This window comes from Tympanuchus pallidicinctus, unplaced genomic scaffold (assembly GCF_026119805.1).
Source record: "Tympanuchus pallidicinctus isolate F22 unplaced genomic scaffold, pur_lepc_1.0 scaffold19, whole genome shotgun sequence".
Lineage (NCBI taxonomy): Eukaryota > Metazoa > Chordata > Aves > Galliformes > Phasianidae > Tympanuchus > Tympanuchus pallidicinctus.
The window spans coordinates 11,540,284-11,563,195 of NW_026294710.1; the positions used below are offsets into that span (position 1 = coordinate 11,540,284).

The window sequence follows — 22,912 nt, forward strand, 5'->3', positions numbered from 1 at the left end:
TTAGAAAATCAGCCTAACTGCATGGCAGAGCACTGAAAGGCTCACTCAGAGCTTTTTTCGAGCGGGAGTGGGACTTCCCGGAATTTGTTAGGGACAGGAAAATTAGTCTCTAAATCAGCTTTGCTGCTTTCATTAAGGACCTTATTGATTTATTTATTTTTCCCCAGAATTTTTACAGCTCATATGAGGACTTTTCTTTCATGACACTGCTATTTCTGAGTTGTACAAACACTATGATATCAGAGCCCTCCTTTCTTGCTCTCCCCCAGACTTTCTGGCAATCTGTTTGCCAGGTGTAGCTGTTCTTATCAGTATTGCTGTGCTATAGCCATACTTTGTAACCATGCACTTCTGCAGATCCTGATTCCTCACATTCCTAGGAGAGGATAGATCTTGCATATCTTTGTTTCTGGTTGTAGAAGCTAGACAAGCTTTTAGCGTCTTCCCCCCGCCCCCCAGTTACATTTAGTTACCACAAGAGTATCTGAAAAGGTTGGTCTGGAAGATGGGAGAGGAAGCGTTGGTTTATAGTTAGCTGTGAAAAGATTAGGTACAAACTAAGGAGTGTCAATTTTGTGTTGAGTTTTTTTTTTTTTTTAAACTAAAATCATCTCCCTCCCCCCATCATATTATTTTCTTTGCCAGAAGCAGCAACAAAAATGCCCACAGGTTTTCCTTTAGCGAAGTGGTAGGAAAATATTTCCTGTCTCAAAGGCTCGTGAGTTACTTCAAGTGACATTTCAAGATCTATTTATTCTCCAAACATTGAAATAAACTAAAAGAAACAATATGAAGCTCACTGTGAAACTCTTGGTGGTTGTTCTTTTTTCTTTTTTCTTCCATTGGTTAGTAAGTGTAACACGAAAGTCGGAGAACTAACTCTTGCCAGGTATGCCAAGGCAGTGTTATTATCAGTGTTATCTGTGTCTTGTCCAATGAAAAATAGAGTAGTTTGAAGGGTAAATCGAGGGTAAATAGCACTGCTTTTTCTGTACCTGTGGCCCTGATGTAGTATCACTGGAAGCTAAGTTTATGTATCAAATTGCCTCACAAGTATGGGGTAGAGTGCTGCAGTTCTGTCCCTTGCTCACTCCGTGGGTAATAGTTGGCTGAAACTTGTTGGCATGATTTTAAATTCTCTATAGCTACTGAGAGAGCACGGAGAGCAGTAAATATACTGCAGTGTTCTAAACTTGGTTCTGAGGTGCTCAGGCATGTACCATTCCTTTCATTTTGCTCTCCTAATAGGTAGATAAGATGTTCTTCAGTTGGATAACGTGGTTGTCTTAATATCAGGCTAACCAGTGGTGTTCCACAGGGGTCAGTGCTGGGTGTGGTCTTGTTGAGCATCTTCATTATTGGGCCTGAATGAAGGCATAGAGTCCATCCTCAGCAAGTTTGGTGATGATACAGAGCTGGGAGGAGTGGCTGACGCACAGGGAGGCTGTGCTACCATTCAATAAGACCTGGACAGACTGGAGAGTTGGGGAGGGAGGAGCCTGATGAGGTTTAACAAGTGCAAGTGTAGTCTTGTATCTGAGGAGGAATAACTGTACACATCAGTACGGGTTGGGGCTGACCTGCTGGAGAAGAGTTCTGCAGGTTGCGCAGCAGGTTGGCTGTGAGCTAGCAATGTGCCCTGGTGGCCAAGAAGGCCAATGGTAGCCTGGGATGTGTAAAAAGAGCTTGGCCAGCAGGTTGAAGGAGGTGATCTTTCACCTCTGCTCTGCCCTGGTGAGGCCACAGTTAGACTGCCGTGTTCAGTTCTGGGCTCCCCTGTTTAAGAAAGACAGGGATCTTCTAGGAGTCCAGCAGAGGACCACAAAGATGATAAAGGGCTTGGAGCATGTCCTGTATGAGGGAAAGTTGAGTAACCTGGGTCTGTTCAGCCTGGGGAAAAAAGACAGGGTATTTAATAAATGTTTGTAAGTATCTAAGGTAGGTGGAAGGCAAATGGATGAGGCAAGGCTCAAGGAGCAATGGCCTAAAAGTTGAACACAGAAAGTTCCATACAAACGTGAAGTAACTTCTCTACAGCACGGGTGATGGAGCACTGGAACAGGCTCTCCAGAGACGTTGTGGAGTCTCCTTCTCTGGAGATATTCAAGACCTGCCTGGATGCCTACCTGTGTAATCTAGTGTGGGGTACCTGCTTTGGCAAGGCTGTTGGATTCAATGATCTACTGATGGTCTCTTCCAACCCTGCAGTTCTGTGATTCTGTGAACAAAGCAGTCTGTTTTACACTGTGCCTCTGATAAGCACTGGCTTGCTTATCTGCAGGCAGTGAGGCTGAGAGGCCCAGGTGCCCCCACGGGATTTTTTCATTGACAGGGGAAGTAGGAGAATTCTTTAATTGCTGTAGTACATGTAGTTTGTAGGAGATAGGATTGGATTCAAAGCAAGTTTAACATTCTAGTTAGTGTGCACTACTAAATTAAATCCATTCTTAAGAACAGAGGCAAAACAAAAATAGCCTCAATTAGCTACTTAGCCAGAATACAAATTCCCACTAAAACTCTAGGATTATAAGAAGTCATGGTTAATGTAACTGTCATTTTCAATTCTAATCACTGCACTTGGCTTTTAAAATACATTGCTTAAATATGCTTTAAAATCGTATGTGTTTTCTGAGTGAATGTACAAGGAGAGTGGAAGGCAGAAGTCTGAAAGGCAGCATGTAATGGTGCCAGGCATTAAAACACAACTGCAGTAGGCAAACAGATCCAGGTGCGCTTCCTTACAGACCGTGGATCGCTTGTGACAATGGGACCTTCAGGGTAACTTCCTTCAGTTACTTTTGTAGTGCTTACATCTTTCCTCTACTTGTAGTAGTGTAACATCAGTATAGAGCTGTGTTTGTGTGCATAGATACTTGGTTAGCGGTAGACTAGCAGTAAGTGTTCAAGAACTTGTAAACACTGGGCTTTTATTGCAGAGAAAAAAAGTCCTTCTACAGATTATTTGCTACACAAAGCAAACACTCAGGCTTGATAAAAAAATGTGTGTGTTTTCCAAAAGAAAGATGCAGCATTTCCTCAATTTTGCATTTGCGAAGCTACCTCTCAATTTCTGGTGTGGTTTTTTTTTTTTTCCATATGCTTACATTTGGCAAAATATTTTTAATAATATCCTTTGGCTTGAAGAAATCTGTCAGTTGATACTACGATGACAACCGAAATCCAGGAAGTGCAAAATTGCAGAAGTGCTTCATCTTCTTGGATAAAAAGAAATTGAAACCTTTCTCCTGTTGTAATTACAATGTACAATAATTATAATCAGATTTTTTGGAACAGTGCATCAAGGAGTATTTGAACACAGATATCTGATATTCATCTTCACTGCTGTGTGGTGTCCATTTACCAGAAAGATGATAAAAGTGATCTACGCAGGCAGTTCTCTTCATTGTGGCTCTCTGGGAAAGTTGCTGTCTGCTCATTATCGTCTAGATCCACTTGCAGAATGTGTTGCAGCAAGAGCTGAGGGGGTAAAAGAACATGACTTGAGTAACAAGGAGGACAGTAGGAGTATTGTGCAGTTGCAGGGCTTTGTAATGTGTAGTTTCTTTCTTTCAAACTTCAACCAGTGCACTGATGGCTGCCTAAGTTACCTATTTTTTTTCTCTTTTTCTTTCCTCTTCCATTTAGCTTTTGTTATTTATTCGTCATCTTTTTTTTTTTTTTTTTGCTTTATGATATATATATATTTTTACTAGAACAGGTAGAATTAGTATCATTGATCCTTCACTGAAGTTCTCAATCCTGATCCTGAATGTAATGAATGGTGTTCTCGTGTGTTTAAGCAGAAAGAAAAAGACATCAGCTGTGAGTGAATGCCTCTTTAATCAGTGCATTTACTGTCACTTATTAGTTTTTCACCCTCTGTCTAGGTCAAGCTTCTTTCTGTTTGTAGACTTGTAAAGACAGTTTGTAAAAGAGGTCATCTGTGCTTGTTCAAAAACTATGGCCATACTTTCATGCTTTGAAAATGGTAGCAAACCTAACAAAAAAAAAAAAAAATAATCAGTGAGCAAATTGAATAGAATTCGACATTGACTAACTCTTCCTCTGTAGAATCCTAGATAGGCAGGGACTGATGACCTTGAGTATAGGAAGACTGCGGAAGGATGTGGATGGGATGAATTCACCTGTATGGCACTCAGCCAGGCTAAATGCTGTGCACTGCACTTGGCTCATAACAACCTCATCCAACAATGTAGGCTTGGGAGAAGAGGAGTACCAGGGAGTGCTGGTTGTGGCTGGCTGCGCACGCGCCAGTTGTGTGGCCAAGAAGGCCAATGACTTCTAGCCTGCATTGGAACTGTGGTGGCCAGGGGACTAGAGGAGTGATTGTCCCCTTATGTGTGGGCGCTGGTGAGACCACACTTCAAATACTGTGTTTGGTTTTGGGCTCCTCACTACAAGAAGGATGATGAGTTGCTTTCGTGTGTGCAGAGAAGAGCAAAGGTAAAGGAAGTAGAAAACAAAAGTTACGAGGAGTGACTGAGAGAATTGGGGTTGTTCAGCATGGAAGAGGCAGAGGGAGATCTCACTGCTCACTACAGTTGACTGAAAGAGGCTGCAGCTGGGTGAATGTTGGCCTCTTTTCTCAGGTGACAAGAGATAGAATGCAAGGAAATGGTCTCCAGTTGTACCAGAGAAACTTAGATTGGATATTAGGAAGAAATTCTGCGTGGAAAGGGTGATCAGACATTGGAATGGGCTGCCCAGGGAAGAGGTGTTGTCTGCCCCTGGAGAAAGCTGCATGTGCTGCTGAGGGATGCGGTTTGAGCAATGGGATGTGTTGGGTCAGGCTGATGGTTAGAATCGATAACCTTGAAGGTCTTTTTCAACACAGATCATTCTATGCTTCCATCTGTCAGAAGGCTGTGGCTGTATTTCATTTGTTTTTATGGAAGATTTGTAGAATACGTAGCCAAAAGCAGTCATTCTTTTTTTTGAAAAATGAATGCCTTGGATAACAAACACAGTTTCATCACTAGTTTAGTTTACCAGGAAAGGCTACCTGAATTCTGGATCTGATTTCTTGAGAACATGAGGTTTTCTTTGCTTGTCTTTTTCCTGGTTGCCTACAGTTGATTACTGTCCAAGAATACTCTGTAGAAAATAACAAAGATTCAGAGACTCGTTGGGAGATAGGTGCGGGTTAGTTATTGATGTGAATTCTCCTGTTCTATCTAGAGTGGATTATTTAATATCTGATGAAGGAAAACTGTAGACTTCAGTTCATGGATAGGAAAATTAGTTCAAAATATTAGTGAGAAAGGATGGATAACTCACTTTACTACTGCTTTAATAGTTATTTGTGTGAAGATGTATTGCTTGTCCTAGAGCTCGATGCCTATTATTTTGAGATATTCATTTGAAGACCAGCTGTGACAGGAAAAGTCAGAGAGGAGTAATTGTAAAACAAAATGCTATAGATATTTTAGGTGTTGCTGTGACTTAGTTGCTGGGTAGATTGTACTGAACTAAGTTGCTTTATGCAAGGAAGCATGCACTGGGAATTCACTATGCAAATGTTTTTATAATGGATTTTTCCTTCTTAGTATTTCAGGAGTCTTTTCCCAAATAACATATTTTATTTACATTTCCTTAATCATTTTAAGCTATTTTAATGCTGAAAATTGCTTGTAAGGTTATTGTTAGTGCTTAAAAGAAAATCTGCTTCCTTTTCTAAGCTATTTTGCTCAGATGGGAGGAGAGGCAAAGCAGTTCTGCTGTGTGTAGCTTCTTAAACTGCAGCTTTTAGAGCAAACTTTCAAATTGATCATTAAGAACAACTGCCTTTGCTGTTTCTGATGCTTGACTTTCTATAGCCCTTGTTATGGACAGTCCTACCGACTCTGTAAGGTATTTAATCTGTGAATTTTACAAGTGTAGAAAGATGGGTTCAAAGAGCACGTGGATCCCATCTACGAAGATCCCCATCTACTGCCCATAACAGACATGCACTTTTTGCAGTACTAGAGAGGTATCAGAGACTTTCATGGATACGTTTAACCTCTTTCTGGATGACGGTGGCTGAACTTCAAGCTTGATTCTGCCTTTATTGAAGAAGGTAGCTTCAGGATGGAGCTCAGCCTGACTCCTTGCCATGGCTGCTTTCCCTGGATTTCTCTCTGCCTTAGTGCTGTGAACTGTTTCATTGGGTCTGTCAGCCCTTATTGCTTTGTATCTTACCCATGTTTAGAGTTTAGCAGATAGGGAAAAGGATATGCATAATTCTGCTGTGCTGTACTGGAAGCATAATTGAGGATTCTGAAGACTGAACTGCCTGGATTTCTGAGGAGATGTGGCAGAATAATCTGTATGCAGGCTGACTTCTAACCAGGTCAGGTTGATGTGAGATGGAAAAAGAATGGTCATGATAACTTTGCATCTCAAATAAATGTGTGCAGGACTATTGTTCAAATGCCCTCAAGCTGTTTCAGTGGTGTTTTGCTGTTTTTTTTTCTTCTCCCTGGCTTGTACATTTTCTTTTCTGCAAATGAGGGCAGAACAAACTGGTGACTTGGGATAGCTGCAGTGCTGCTTGGGGTTACCATGAGTGTTCATGGTATTTTTTTCTTTTAATCCAGGACACAATGCCATGAATATATAAACAGTTTAGATTATAATAAGAGAAGTAGAATTAAGTTTTGCTCATGCTTAGTTTTGGTTTTTTTTTTTTTTTTTTTTTTTTGCAAACTATAGTTTGATGTATATCTACTGAGCTGTATTTTTGTAGCATCCTTTGTGCTGCATGTGTTACCTCCTGGCAGTATGCTTTATTAAAACGAAGTGCTTTCAAAGACCAGCTAATTATAATTACGTTAATAGACACATTTTTATTTTGAGTGATGGCAGCTAACTAATCAGGATGCAAGTTGTACTCTGTATTATGGTTGAGAGAGGTCAAGGGCTGTACACAGTGATCCATAAAATCTAATCCTGGTTAACTGCTCCTTCTCATTATCACCCTGATGAAATGAATTGTAATGAGTGCGATTGCTGTATGCCCTAAATTATTGAAGTTAAGGGAGAAAAGCAGAATGCAAGAACATTAAGAAGCGCGCATTGCTCAGCTAACTGGCTGCTGACAAAGCAAGTGGTTAGTAGAAATCCACATGGTATGCACTGAGTGTTGCAACATGGCTCAAGGAGAATCTGCTTAAATCAAAGTGTCGTAATTTTAGTGTAACACTTTTCCTTGTTTATCAGTGTTCTCTTGTAAACAAGATGTTTGGTAATCCTGTTTATGGTTTCCCAAGTTCATTTTAAAGCTTGCCTTTTTATTATAAATGACATTTTTCTAACAGAACTGAGAGGAAAACTACTGCATATGCCATCTCTGCAGTTTTTTCACACTGAGGAAGGGCAGGTTTGTGTGGGAATGATTTCTAGTCCTGGAACTCTTGCACAGCTCCCTTCGAGAAAGAGAGATGTTGGTGACCATAGGATAAAAGCGTTCCTAAGGGCAGTTCTACAGACTTTAGTACATAGGGTTTTTTTTTTTTTTTTTTTTTTTAATTTGGCCTGGAAATCACATAAGAAACCTTTTTCAGTTAATCATCAATGAGAAGGGATATCTTTGAAGCAAAGGGAGCAACTTGTCTATTCCCAGCAGGGAGTAGCTGTAACCCTTCTCTGCGTGCTAACTCAGAGCTATCAAAGTGCAGTATTTCTCTTTTTTACTATCAGTATGGCTCATTGCTTGAATTATGAAAACAGCAGTGACACAAAAGCAAGTAGGAAACATGCTTTGTATGTCTGCTTTTCTCTTGCCCTTCTTTCTCTTCCCTACTGTTCCTCTTTGTCAGTCCACCATCCTCTCATTACACTTGAGAACCTTGCTGGTCTGTCTCAGTTATTGATCACCTTCAGGACCTGTACTCATGCTTTAGTTCATTAAGCATTTATTAAGTTATTACTGAAGATTTGAATGTACCAGTTTTTCTTTTTTCTTTTCTGTCCTTAATACATTTATATCAAAGACCTGGAGAAGTTTTTTAATGCTTTAAAGGTAGTTGGATGCTTATGTGAACTGTAAACTTAGGCAGCTTTTCAGAATAAATTTGCAGTGCAATTTAGCTGTAAGCAATGGTGTTCCTTTGAGTTTATATCTTTTACTGAAAGACAAATTGTTTGAGAAGCCAACTAAACTAAGGAATACATCATGGAAAGATAATGATGGGGAAGCTCTTAGAGCAGGTATGTCGAAGGTATATCTGAAGAACCTGCAGGTCAACTTAATCAGACAATTCTAACATTAAGTTTTGTTTAAATGTTTTGAAATTATAACTTTTTCCTAGAAATATCTTTTTATATGTATAAGTGGAAGGAAAAAATGACCATGAAGTTATTTGTCGGAAGCCCAGCGTTCAAGTTTATGTACAGAATTTGGGAATTATTCTTTATGTAAAGAGTTAATGTTCCATTCCAGATGACTCGAAGAATCCTTTTTTTGGGAAGAGATAATTGATAGTTGCTCAGTAATTGTCCCCAGGCTTCCAATTGAGTGGATGTACTTGCAGGGTGAGACAAGAAATTGGACGGCTTGTCAGAGATGATGGTTTTGGTTGTCTTTGTTTTGCCAAGCCAAATACAATAGTACTTTGGAATGTTATTACTTCTGGCAGGGGTGAGTTAATGGGCAGGATGTAAATGAGCCTAACATAACAGAAACAGTTTGTGCCTACCCTGCATGTGTTTCAACAGACCAACATGCGTGTGGATAAACATGCCAGCAACTGTAAGATCTAAGATGTTTGTGATCAGGAGCTGGAATGGAAAGAAGTGACCTCTCCCACATCTAACACTTAAGCAATGGGAACAGAAGGTCTAAAGGCCAGAGAATACATCTTGAGCCTTGGTTGGGCCTGTGCTTGTTCTAATTTAATGTTTTATTGGAAAACATAGTTGGCTTCCTAAATTGCTTGCTTTGTATAGATGAGGCCTTACAGAGTTATGCAGCAATTCAGCTTCTAAAAGCATTCACAGAGCTGACAGTTATTTAATGCAACAGCGTAAAACACAATTTCTATGACTTTTTTTCCTTAGCTCTGTAGAGCCTTTGACAGAAGGGCTTTCTGAAGTGCCTTTGTACGTTTTCCAAATGGCATTAAAAGTGTTACGGGGCACATTCTGCAATTTGTCTGTTTAAAATTACCTGCCAGAAGTAGTGATAGTACCTTAGCTGAAACTGTTCTCTGGGCCTCTGGTGGTGAGAGAGAGCAGGACGCCCAGAACGCCCCCTGGATTTCCAGCATGCTTCCTGATGAGAGAGGATTCCAGTCACGTACAGGGTGTCAGAGGTGCGTGTTCAAGGGGGAAGAAGGAACAGAGAGACTTGTTTTAGTAGTTGCTTGCTTATGCCCAAATGTGTTTAGCAGGGTAGATTTGAGTTCTGTTTGTAGGTCTGATGCTGGCTCTACAGTGCACTGCTAGCTCTCTTAAAACATGACATGAAATTTCGTAAATTGATACAGATTTTAAAAGAGGATTTGGACACTATTCTTAAATACTAAGCTCAGGGGGATGTGTGTTCCTTCTATCAGAATTCATTTCAAGAGTGTTTTCTTCAGTTAATTTTGGTGTGAATGTTCCCTTTAAAGTTTATTTAGAGAAATCAGTATGCGTTCTGTTCCATCAATAATTTCTTGAAATGTTCTGTAGAAATGTAGGACTGCTTGCAGATTTTTGTCTCCTTGTGCTAAAGTCACTTTAAATCCATCATCCCAGCCTGTAGAGTCGTCAGGCAGAAATGCATCTCTGAAGGTAGAGGAGTTGTTCCTGCATCCGTTTTGCCCGAGCATGCTGAAGGCAGCCGCCTAATGACGTGTAGTAATGAAACCTGTTGGAATTGTAGGGGGGCATCTGGTCTCTTTGATTTTGCTAAGGAGCAATGATTCAAGTGCTTCAGATTGTAAAAGATTTGGTGTCGCCAGCAAGACGGAGAGCAGATGCTGCTAAGAAAGGTAAGAGCAGCACTGGGATATATTCAGTGTTCGGAGTGATTTGCTATAGATCACAAATCTTTTGCAGTTTGGTTGTACTTATACGCATATTTAAAATTTCCTGTGGTGTGTAGAGCTGCTGTAAATTGGTTTTGAATTATTAAGCCTAATTATTATAGTTCTGCAACTGCAGCTTCCCCAAAGAGAATCCCGATGACGTTTATTGTGCTGAAGATGGACTTTTTGTCAGCATTTGTAACTGCTGTTATTGTTCTGAAGATATTTTCCTTATTTTTCTGTACTAAAAAATGTTTTCCATGTCTGCATGGCTCAGGCTGTGAAAATAGCAACTGTATTCTATATAATCTACCATCAGGATAGCACATAAAATCTTAAGTGTTCTAAATGAGAATAAAAACAAAAATAGACTTCTTCAGTGCTTATGGAAATGAGATGGACTGAATGTCCACAGCTGCTCTGCTGTTTAGGTTTTACAATTAGATTATTTTGAGATTACAGCTAACTTCAAAATCCAAAACGGCTCTCGTGAGTGTACAAAACATTACTTTAAATACTCACTTGTTGTTTGAAATTAATGATGTTAAATTCTTTTTTTGTTCAGTGTGTTGAGTGTTTGTTGTTTTTTTCTTCTGTAAGCTAGTTCCATCTTTTGTGGTATCTTGCATGCTTATCTAATTGGGAACTCATTAAACACTTTTTCTACTGTTCATTTTTATTTTTACATCTTAATTATTTGCAGTTGCTCGATATTGGGTCTGTAGAGGAATAAACTAATTCATGAAGCTATCTGAAACTGCATTCCTTTCTTACTAGAATTAATTTTCAGTGGCCTCTTCATTTTGTAGTGAATAGATCATGAATAATTTAGAGGCTATAGCATCTGTGTGTGCCTGCCGCCGTGCTGTTGTTCTGCTCTGCTGTTACATGTAATCTGTGGCTAAAGGCAAGTACCTGTAATTTACATCACTGGTCTGAAGGCATCAGGCTGCTGTACTTCTGAGGAATTAGTTAATGAAACACTTCTAAGAAAACAAAGGATTAAAGGCAGAACTGAAGCCGACTGTATTATCTCCAGTCAGAAAAAAAGACACACATTTCATGAAGTCCAACTTCTGAATTGCTTCCTAAAATTCCGTAATGATTGGTTGAACATCCCACCCAACAGCTGTGTAATAATTTTGCTTGCTATCAGTTCTCTGTACATCACCTTTTTTTGATTTATTTGCTTATGCTCCACTTATTACAGAGAAGAACGAAGGGGACAGTCAGTAGTTGCTGCCTGTTCTGAGTGTAGCCAGCTGGTCAGGCTTGATTTTTATAGGAGGTGTGTGAGAGCTGGTTTAAAAACATAACAGCAAAAATATAAAATTATGTTTATTTAAACTGATGCATCTGAGTTGGAAGTGAAAGCCTTGAAAAACGTAACAAAATACTCAGAAATGAGCTGTAAAGATGTGTGATTTTTTTTATTATTATTATTTTTTTTTTACTTCCCCTCTTTATTTCAGACCCTTTTTGCTCGTTGTTTGGGCAGTATTCTCAGGCTGCTAGTAACTGAGCTAATTAGATGTTAGCTCTTAGAGAACTTGGTTGTAAAACTTTACAGACAATATTAAGTTCCTAACATTAAGAAAATCTCATACGTACAGAAGAAAACATCAATAAAAGATGCAAAGTGCTCACAGAATTCTGTAATAAATACAGCAATCTGAGTAGGCAGCAGGGTTTCTTTCTCCCATCACGCAATATTAGGCATCTGGTGTATGGGAAGGACTGTATTCTACAGAAGTGACTCATTCTCATTATTGTTTTCAGTAAATGGAAAAATGTATTTGTAAAGGAAGAGTTGCTAGGAAGCTCAGTGTGAATGTGAGGTGAATTCATGGAGACATAAAGGATGATATGTGAAGTGTTTGCAAATGTGCTTTTGAGTTAGTGTTGGTAAGTTTAGAGGTTTTTAATGTCATTCCTTGGATGCACCCTCTTTTTCCTGTTTAAAAAAAGGGGTTTTGTTAGAACTTGTTTTGAAGCCAAGTGTAAAATCCTAAGGTCTAAATTTTCTTTAAAATCTATCCTTTGTCATGAGATCTGGGAGCCTAAGAAATACCTGGGTGGACTCTTGCAGGCCTGTTTGCATGTGGAGTGGAAGAGGACTGTATTCCTCACTAGGGTCTTAACTAGACTCAGGGGACAAATGTTGCACAGTAGTATAACGTATTAATTGCCCGTTTCTTGTGTTTTACTTGGTTTAAAAATTGCCTTCTTTGAAGTTAAATGTTCTAACTTTATAATGATTTTTATAAATAGTATGCAGGGCTGTGGGGGAAAGGATTGCCCCAGCTTCCCATTTACCCAAAGCTTATTTTCAGCTGAGACCCAGAAACACAGTTATTAGCCAAGAAAATGTCATTTTGCATCTGTGATTCAACAACAGAAGCTTATTATAAGACAAGTAAGTGTAGCTACTGTGGAGAGGAAAATTCAATCCCTGCTGAAGAAAGTCTTGTAGAACGTTATTTAAAAGGAATCCATTCTTAGCATTTCATGGGTTTAGAGATGGATTTAATAGGGTAGTTGAACAGCTTGCCGAAGTTGCTGAGTCTGATTGTTTGCTACAGCCAGAGTTAGTTTTCACTGTAGCTGTGACCCATGCCAATAGCTAAGTTAGATTTCATTTTCTGTATCAGAAGAATGTGATAGTTAGTTTACAAATAGAGTACTATTCTTGTCTCAGCTGCAAGTCCGTAGGTGATGGTTTTGTATGTAATGTTTGGCTGTTGCAAAGGCTCCCATCAGAAAACTCCTCAGTAGCCTTGTGAAGTTCTTGCTAGCAAGGCCTGCAGTAAGCAAAGCAGTGACTTTGGTGTGTAATGTCTGAAGTACACTTTCATGCTCTCTTGATGCACTGCTTAAAACTTGAATGCCAAAAGTTTCTGAAAACCGAAATCCTCCACAATGACAGTCCATAATCTTCCAATTACAGTGAAAGCTGTGTGTGTAACTTTGTTTCTTTCAGTTTTAAGATAACAGCAGTTCAGTTTAAAGGAAAAAAAAAACAAACGTTGCTGCTTCATTCATTGAAGAAAAGGTAACACCTGATCTCACCTTACCACTTCTTGTAAGACTGAAAGTAAACACGAAGTTGTAAAGGAAGTAGAGAAATATTAAAGGACTTGCTACTTCTTGAGGCTTGGCTTTCTTGAACAAATTGTAACCTTGAAAGCCTGGCTTTGAAGTAAGTCCCAAATCATGTCCATATAAGATTGTCTTGATAAGCATTCTACTTCAAGGCCATGTATATCACAAGATCTGAGACTTGTTTGAATTGGGGGGAAAATAAATGTTGTTTTATGTTACTATAATGTTATTTGGAGAAATCAGTGTGGAGTATAAATCTGTTGACTTCTTTTCACCATTGGAATCCTATTTGAAATCACTGTTAAAATTAATGAAGACGTATTCTTGTTTTACCTCTTCTTCCCTTGTTCTTTTCACAGATAGCCTTTAGTTAGAATATAATGAAGATACTGCACTGAAATGTGTTTAGCAGATGACTAATTCAAAATCACAGTATTGCGAAGGCATGCAGTCTTTAGAGTAAGAGATACTAAATAGAAAACTTAGGTTTGAGGGTGTATGTGTTTGGTCACTGCAATGAACTGGGCTGTAAGCCAAAGACAATGATGCTCTTTGGAATCCCTTGTGTTTCTTTGAGGTGCACATCTTATCTCAGTCTTTTTAGGTTTTAGACAGCTTACAAATACCTTCAGATTCAAAGATAATTTTCATTCTGGAAATGTGGGCATACAAGGCACGTAAATGTTGGGCCAGACGAGGCTAATTGTGTATAAATGTGCCAATAATAATAGTTAATGCTTCAGAAGATTCTTCCTGAATTCATTTGCCAGATGGTACTCTGGTAGAACCTTACATTCCAGACTCAGACTTGGCAGGAAAATGGCAGTTTTTCTTTTGGTTAATTTCTTTTGCAGGGTGATTGGTTGGTTAGTTGTAAGATGAAGAAAATAAAGGTCCTGCAGCAAATAGCTGTGGTGTTTTCTTGTTTGTTTTCTTTTTCTTAGTTGTCCTGTCTTTTGGTGCGCAATGTGCTGAGGTTTTTGCCTCTTGTGGGAGGTTTCAGGGTTAACTGAGTTTCTTCTTCTTGCTTTTCTTCAGGATGCATTTTATACTTCTTCCATTTCTTAGTATTTTTTAATGAAGTGACTTGTTTTCTGAGTGCAGCAAAGCCTTTAAATCCTTTCTTCTCTTTATCTGTGGATAGGAATTTGTTTCACTCTATATACCCTTTTTCACATGAATACAATGGAAACTAATTCTGTGGAGATGTCTATTTAAAATGAGAAGCAAAATCTTTGGATTTCATGTTTTATTTTTTATTTTTTTTGCACTGGAATCTCCTAAGAGCAGAGCTGTGTGTTAGTGGAAAGAGACTGCTTGCAAGAGCATAGCACAAGTTGATTGAATGAAGCATGCAGTATGAAGCTTAAATTCTGGAGAAATTTTTGAGATAAATACTTAACTGTGGTTGCCAAGAATCTCAGTTTGTGCTAAGCTTGGCCTGTGGCTTTGCTTTTTTTTTCTTCTAACGTTTTTGGTGTTTATAATTTCTGAGTGTAGATCTGTGATTCCTCCTCCAGTCAGACTGATAATTACAGATCTACAGAATATCCTGAGCTGGAAGAAGGGACCCATCAAGTCCAGCTCCTGGCCCCACACAGCTCCACCCCAAATCCAAACCCAGTATCTGAGAGCATTGGCCGAACACCCCTTGAACTCGGCAGCTCGGTGCCGTGCCCACTGCCCTGGGCCGGCTGTTCCATGCCCACCGCCCTCTGGTGCAGACCTTTCCCTAGCACCCCCTGCCCCTCCCCTGGCGCAGCTCCACGCCGTTCCCTCGGTCCCTGTGCCGTCACACAGAGCAGAGCTCAGCGCTGCCCTCCGCTCCCTGGGAGGAGCTGCAGCCGCCGTGACGCCTCCCCTCAGCTCCTCTGCTCTGGGCTGAGCAAACCCAGGGCCGTCATCCACTCCTCACACAACTTGCCCTCCAGGTGTTCCCCACCTTCATATCCCTCCTCTGGATGGATGCTCTCTAATAGCTTTATGTCCATCTTCCGGCACCCAAACTGCACCCAGTGCTGGAGATGAAGCCACACAGTGCAGTGGGACAGTACCTCCCGTTGCCACCAGTCAGTGCTGGGCCTGGTGCACCCCAGGGTACGGTTGGCTCTTTTGGCTCCAGGGCATGCTAGTGACTCAGATCCAACTTGCTGTCAGCCAGAACACTGAGATTTGTCTTTGTGGGACTGCGCTCCATTCTTTGGTCTGTTGGTTTGTGAACATATCTGCGGTTCTCCTGTCCCAGATGCTGAATAACTCTTGTTAAACTTCATTGGTTGACCAGATTGGTGGTTGCCCAGCCCTTCAGTTTGTCAAGTTTTCTTTGCAAAGCTCTTCTGTGATCAGAGGAGACAACACTTAGTTTGTAGACATCACTGCATTAAGTGTCCATTCACATCCTGAACCATAAAGATTCTGATTTATTTCCTTCTCCTTCTTATTCCTTAGCCAGAACCAAAATATTGAACAAATAGTAACACTTTTAAAAATTACCTTTTTTTTTTTTTTTTTTTTTTTTCTGGGAGTATTTAAAAAAAAAATAAATTCCAGTATGCCTAATCTTGCTCAATTTCTCATAGACGGATCATGTGTTATCTTCCATTGGAACTGCATGTGGAAAAGGAATGGAGTAGAGTGGGGTAACTGGTGTTTTAAAATAATAAAATGAAATGGAGTTCAGATTTTTTTTTTAACCTCCTCAATCAGTTTCAAGAATTTTTCCACTTCTTGTGACTTCATTATGTACACAGTTTTCCTCAGTCTTTTGTTTGAAAAATGACTACCTCTCATATCCTGTGGTTCTCTGAGTGACAGAATATTATTTTGTGGCATTTAGGTTTGAAAGAACCCAAAGCTCAGCCTCCTCTGACTGTATCTAGGAAGTACTGTGCTTAAATGAGTCTTAATTTGTATCGCGTTCCTGATAAAGTTGATGTGAAAGTCATTTATCTCAGTCTCAACTACACTTCTAGTGTGACCCCTTGCTGTAAGGCAGTCTATTGACTCCGTTTCCTCCTTACAGTCAGTGGTGTTACAGTTCATGTGAACTGAAGTTGTGTATTCGTGTATTTTATTGTTGGAAAAAATACTGCTGAAGTTCAGAGAAGTGTGCTACGTCTGTATGGCCTGTGTGCTATTGTTTGAAATCATTTTGTTTGTTAGAGCTGGAATGGAGAGAAGAGAGGGAATGATCAATCATTAAGACTAGAGAAGACCTCTAAGGACATCTAATTCACCTGTCAATGCGATGCTAACTAGCACACATACCTCAGTGCCACACCTGCCCTATTCTTGAACACTTCCAGAAATGGTCACTCCCTCACCTCCCTGGGCAGCCTATGCCACTGCATTACTGCTCTCTGAGAAGAAGTTTTTCCTGACATCCAACCTGAACCTTCCCTGGTGCAACTGAAGGCCATTCGCTCTCCTCCTGTCACTGTTACCTGGGAGCAGAGGCTGACCCCCCTCCCCTCCACCTCACCACAACCCCCTTCAGGCAGTTCGTAGAGAGCAATAAAGTCTCTCCTGAGCTTCCTCTTCTCCAGAGTGAACAATTGCAGTTCCATCAGCTACTCCCCATCAGACTTGTGCTCCAGACTCTTCTCTGAATGTTCTCTATGGCCTCAGCTTATTGTAGTGAGGAGCCCAAAACAGAACACAGTGCTGAAGGCGCGACCTCACCAGAGCTGAGTACAGGGGAGCAATCACCTCGGTAGTCTTGCTGATGGCACTTTGTCTGATACAAGACAGGGTGCCATTGAATTTTTTGGCTGCCTGGGCGCACTGCTGGCTCATGTGCAGCTGGCTGTTGACTACTGTTCTCTCAGATCGTTTTCTACCGAGCAGCTTGCCAACCACTCTGCCCCAAACCTGTAGCATTGTGGTGGGGCTGTGACTGAGGTGCAGGACCCAGCACAGGATCCTGTTAGAGCTGATACAGTTGGCTTCAGCCCACTGATTCAGCCTGTCCAGATCACTCTGTAGGACCTTCCTAACCCCAGGCATGTCAGTGCTTCCTCACAACTTGATTACATTTGTATATTTACGAGGGATGCACTCAGTTCCTTCATCCAGATCATGAATAACAGTAACAAAAAGGACTGAGCTGCTAAGTCTGTACCAGGGAGTTAATTGTAGGAGGGTTGGACTCCACCATCTCCAGAGATCTCTTCTAACACCTATAATGCTGTGTCTCTGAATTCATTTACTTATGTATTTCTCCTGAAATAAGAAGTTCTGCCCACATTAATCGGTGTTATTTTTTTATATTATGCACCTCTTCAATACATATAGGCATTTTTAATTCATTATCTACCATGACTAAGGTTCTATTGATAGGACAAAATTGAACTGTAGCTCAACAAGATCTACTGACTTTATTGTTTTTGTGTTTAGTAATGGTTTTATAGGTAACTAACATTAGCACCAGTGGCTCTTCCTAACGATGTAGTCCTGCCTTACTTCCGCTGTTTCTCCTCATCCCAATTTGTACAGTTAAGTTGATTTAAATTGGGAACGTGGTCTAAACATTACCATACATTTCTTTCTTGTTGAGGCAGTTTTAATCCTGATCTGTTTTACCACCCTAATTGCTGAGGCAGGCTCACAAATGTGCATGCCAGCTCCCAGGAGGGGTGTGAATAATCGCGGGGGTGAGCTTCCTTCACACCGAGGCTGGCTCATACAAGGGCAAAGTACTGCTGAAATTTGACAGGCAATTGTGAGTACGAGGTGTTCTGCCTCAGAATGTTGCATATACAAGTAATAGTGCAGTCGTACTAGTACAGCTGGACACTCATCAGCACGATTTTTATCAGATAAGTTCTATTTCTGAAGCTGACATTCACTGTTCCTACTTTGAATAGTAGTAACTTTCACGAAAAATACGTATATTGTGGCTTTCTTCTTCTTGAGTGTTTATTGTTGTTTTTACTTCATTTAAAAATGCTTAAAATGTTGTCTCATTTGAGTGTACTGCCAGATGCTGTGGTTAAGAAAGGTCACGGTGCTACTTAGCTACACGTAGCTGTTAATGATTGACTTTAGCGTCTGTTTATTTGGTCTTTGATTATTAGTTAGTTAGCATCATTTAATAGAGTACTTATGTTGTATCTTGAATTGATCTATGACTTAGCAAAGTAGTCTCAGATAGCTTGAATTTGATTTAGCTATAGAGGAACTGTGGAAAAAACGAGGTACATTTTCCTTTCTGTAATAATGTTACTTAAATTAGCTAATTTACAAGAATTGAAGTTAAGAAAACTGCTCTTTAGATTTATGCTGTGAATTTTTATTCCAATATGTAATGGATTTTTTTGGGGGGGGCAGGGAAGCAGGTTCCTAAATCCATGGCTGTGCCAACTCTTCATTCTTACTCCCCAAAGGTGTGTGAAATTGTTTGAGGATGGTGAAGTTACTCTTTTTTTTTTTTTTGCCTGTCAAATAAAGTACCCCTATGTAGCCAAAAGGGCATAAGGGGAGAAAAACAAACTCCTCTGCTACTTCCCTGATAAGTAGTGCTATAGTCTTGGACTAGGTGAACTCAGTTGTCTTTTCCAACTTCAATTATTCTGGATTCTGTCTCCAATTTGATTCCAGTCTTTTCTGGGGATGAACTGCAATGCCTTTGGTTAGTTCATAGAATCACAAGGTTGGAAATGACCTGTAAATCATCTAGTACAACTGTCTGCTCATTGCTATCGCGACCACAAACTAAACCATATCTTGCAGCTCCTCATCCAGGCGCCTCTTGAACACTGCCAGGAACAGCGACTCCACCACCTCCCTGGGCAGCCATTGCAGTGCCTGACCACCCTCTGAGAGAAGTTCTTCCTTATGTCTAACCTAAAACTCTTCTGGTAACCTAATCCTCCTCATAAGCCTTGTGCTCCAGACCCCTCACTAGTTTCATTGCCCTTCTCTGGACACGTTCCAGGGCCTCAATGTCTTTCTTGTAGTGAGGGGCCCAAAACTGAACACAGTACTCGAGGTGTGGCCTCCCCAGTGCTGAGTACAGGGGGATGATCACCTCCCTGCTCCTGCTGGCCACACTATTTCTAATGCAGGCCAGGATGCTGTTGGCCCTCTTGGCCGCCTGGCACACTGCTGGCTCATGTTCAGCCAAGCATCAACCAACACCCCCAGGTCCCTTTCCTCTTCACACTCATCCAGCCATTCGTCCCCAAGCCTATAACGCTGCATGGAGTTGTTGTGGCCAAAGTGCGGGACCCGACACTTGGCCTTGTTGAACTTCATCCCATTCACCTCAGCCCAGTGATCCAGCTTATCTAGATAGTTGCACTGGCTGCCCTTCATCTTGGAGCAAGTTTCAGCAGTGATAAAAACTGAACATAGGATGTCTGCTGGTAACTACAGTTAAAGTTGGGTTTTTACTTCACTTGCTGCAAGTGCTAACTGCTGCGATTTTTTTACCCATTTCTCAGTCCCCTATCAGTTTTTCTGCAGTATATCTGGAACAGTAAATGTAAAGTAAAAGTAAGCTGCTAGTCGGGGACTGTGTTCATTTACATAGCAAATCTGTCAAATTTTTCTTCTGCAGTTAATGTCAAAAACCACCAATGTAGGTATAGCTTTAGTTCAAGTTTTTATTGATGAAAAATGGAAAAAAAAAAAATAAAAATGGAAGCAAACTACCTGCAAGCTACAAAGACTGTATGATTTTGTACTGCTGTAAGCTGCTATTTATCCTCTTTTGGTAAGAGGCTGTCGTGTGGTTTTACATCATGCAGACAGTGGGATGCCTCTGTGCCCTACAGAGCCTTCTGCAGTTGATACTCATTGATTTGGTCACAGCTGCTGCCTGAGTTGTGGGCAAGGAAGGCGAAGCCTCCTGTTAAATCCCTCATGAATATTCTGGCCTTGAGAATCATTTTCATCTTTAAATCTGTCTAGACTTCATAGGTGGTGTAACGCACGGAACAGTTGCTGGCCTGAAGCAGTACTACTTACACAGAACTCCTCTTCATGATTTCATTGGAGCAGGGGAAACCTGGCAGCTGAGCCTGAGGAGCAGCTGGAAACAAGGTGGCTTTATTGGGTTTCTTGAAAGAAGAGGACAGCTGTGTCTCTGGAGTTGGTGATTTATGCAAGTGTTTGCTTAACATTTTAGAAGGTTAATGGGTTACATACTGTTGAGCTCAAGCTGCTGGGGTGAGTGTTTCTGCTTTTCTGTTTTTAGTGACACTGCAATAGAGGCTGCAATTCTGCATCGCTGGCAGCATTTGTCCAGTAAGTCCAGAGCAGAGAGATATCCAGCCTGGATCTGAACATGGTGGGAAGGCTGTTTGCGTGCCTTTTCTTCTGTAGCTCTTCTTCTGTTTTTACTGTGGCATGAATTTTATAATGGCGTCCTTCCATCACGGAGTTCTGGGTTATGGAGGCTTTTGAGAAAGAACTGAGAAATCAGTGTCTGACATTTGCTCTGTGTGCAGGGTCTAGAAAAACAAACCTCTTTTGGCCTTGCATTTTCACAGTTCAAGCAAACACAGTTTTCTGACCTTGATAAGAATGTGCCAATTGTGCTATGTTATTTTTAAATGCACACAGATTTTTACTTCTTGTGGACTCTCGAAGCATAATGTTGACTCTATCTGACACTGTAGAGGAGTTATTATTTTTTTCCTTAATGATGATCTTGTGCTGTTATGGTCTGCTTAAAGCAATGAGAAATGACCTATTGATTTTTTTTTTTCTTTTTTTTTTTTTTTTTTTTTGCCTTGTTCAATTTCTGGTATTTTATCCTCATACTTCAGAAACTTGGAATATAATGCTAAACAAGTGTTAGCCTCTCCGCTTATCATTTGCACAGGGTTTATTTATTACAAATATTTAACATACTTACAGCTTAAGAAGGTGACAGTTTTCCTTGTTGAATTGCAGTGGATGAGGATAAGAAACAGTGCAGAGATGGATGCTAGGAAGTTTGTCTGTTTGTTTTTAGTAACACGAAATACAGTGAATGTTTCCAAGTGACAGGGTCTCAGCTGGACTTGTTCTACAGCAGATAATTACAGCAGGCTGGTGGCTCAGATAATGTTTTGGTGTATATCCACCATTCACAGATTTCCTGGACGTTTTATCAGGTTTCTGTAAGGTGCTTCTATATGCCTTCTTGAGCTTCTAAATGTGTAGGCATAGCATGTAAGCAAAGCATCCAGACTTCTCAAGTCAGATAACATATCATTTTTTATTCCCCTTCAGTTACTTATACTTAACAACGAATAAAACTATTTGTTTCCCAGTGGAATAGGCTGTCTTGTTTTGTCTCTTTCTCTTTACTTCATTGCAAGCACAATCAGCTCCTTCCAACAGAAATGATCTGTCAGTGTTAGTATTAAACTAGCCATAAAAATGTTAATTTGAACTGAATTTCCAGATCAAACAGAAAACTTAATTAATGTCAGTTAATTAAATTCTTGGTGGAAATGGGAAAATAAGTACACAGATGCTCAAGTCTGCTGCTGTCTCTTTGCTAATAAAGCAGCTAACGAAGCAGTTTCTGGCTGTACCTGGAGAGAGCAGATCCTCAGTGGGAGCAGCTTCTCCCTTGTACGTCAGGTCCCAGCTGATAGGTTTCGTTTTGCTGCTCTTATCATTATTCACATTATTATATGGCAACGCATTCAAACAAACAAAAGAAAATCATACATGGGGATGCCTGATTGCTCACACACCTCTCCAGGGGACACCTGTATCAGATGTCGTGGTTATTAGTCATGGTCACTTAACTCTTCTCTGCAGGCCACAGTGATGGGTGGGATATAAATGCTACAACCTGGCAGCCTGCAGGGCTCTGTGTGCATGCAAGGGCTTCGTTTTGAAATGAATACAGGCTCACTCACTGCAGTGCTCATGAGCAGACTCTGTCCATATGGAGAAGCTCATTGATATTCAGCTTGTAGAGTTCATCTGGTAGTCTTGTTTGCCAAATATTACTGCAGTATCTCCACTGGATTGCAGGTGTTTTCTACTGCTGCTTGGAAATAGCTCGAATGTGTGCTTGATGTTGAATTTGCATCTTCTGAATCAATTTACAGGAGCTAACTTTGTATAGAATTTAATTGTGCCTTTAGTCTTTGAGCACTGTGGACTCTGGGGCTCTTAGTTGTAGAATCATAGAATATCCCAAGTTCAGAGGGACTCGCAAGGATCATGAAGTCCAGCTCCTTTTAGGGCACACATGATCTTCATGCATGAAGCTGAAACCAGTTGTCCTTGGGGAGATCAAGTTGTGTGTAGCAGTTGGGGTATCTGCTTCATTTCCCCTGATACGGTATTGATATGATTGATATATTGATCATATTGATATGATATATATGATTGGTATGTAAGCAGAAGGAGAGAACCTGAGTGTGAGTAGGTAAATGTCACCTTGTCTACTCATCTACTCTCTGTGCTAGATGTTCCCAAAAGTATTTTTACTGGAGAGGGTGCTCTTTTCCATGCCATTTTTTATTCCTCTTTGGTCAGCAGTATTTTCCAGAGGTTAAGGCTAAGTTTTGGGTTTGTTTGTAGAAGTATATCATATTTTAAGTTTAATAATTTGAGTTCACTGATTCATGTCACGATTAAAATAGAAGTATGGCTTCTGTTTTCTAAATCTAAGTTTGGGGTGGGAAACAGCATTAGTTTGAAGGAAAGAATTACAGCACAGTTCACAGGTCTCAACTGGAATGTTGAGAGGTAGCCTTGATTCAGGACTTCGTTTCTTTGTGAGAAAGGAAATACTCTGTCCAAATGGGAGGACTTTTGATAACAGGAAAGCCCTGTGATCTTTC

General features: G+C 40.4%; 1 protein-coding gene across 4 annotated transcripts in view; it reads left to right on the plus strand.

The window, feature by feature from the left end:
* Positions 1-22,912, plus strand: part of USP6NL (USP6 N-terminal like) — a 114,851-nt gene that overhangs the window by 15,894 nt on the left and 76,045 nt on the right. The window contains exon 1 of one of the 4 annotated variants that reach the window (XM_052681200.1): positions 9,839-9,977. The exons of the other annotated variants lie outside the window; for them this stretch is intronic. Within the exon in view, the coding sequence (XP_052537160.1) occupies positions 9,905-9,977 (73 nt within the window). The 5' untranslated portion in view covers positions 9,839-9,904. Of the gene's footprint in view, positions 1-9,838; positions 9,978-22,912 lie in introns of those variants that run through there. 4 annotated transcript variants of the gene reach the window in all.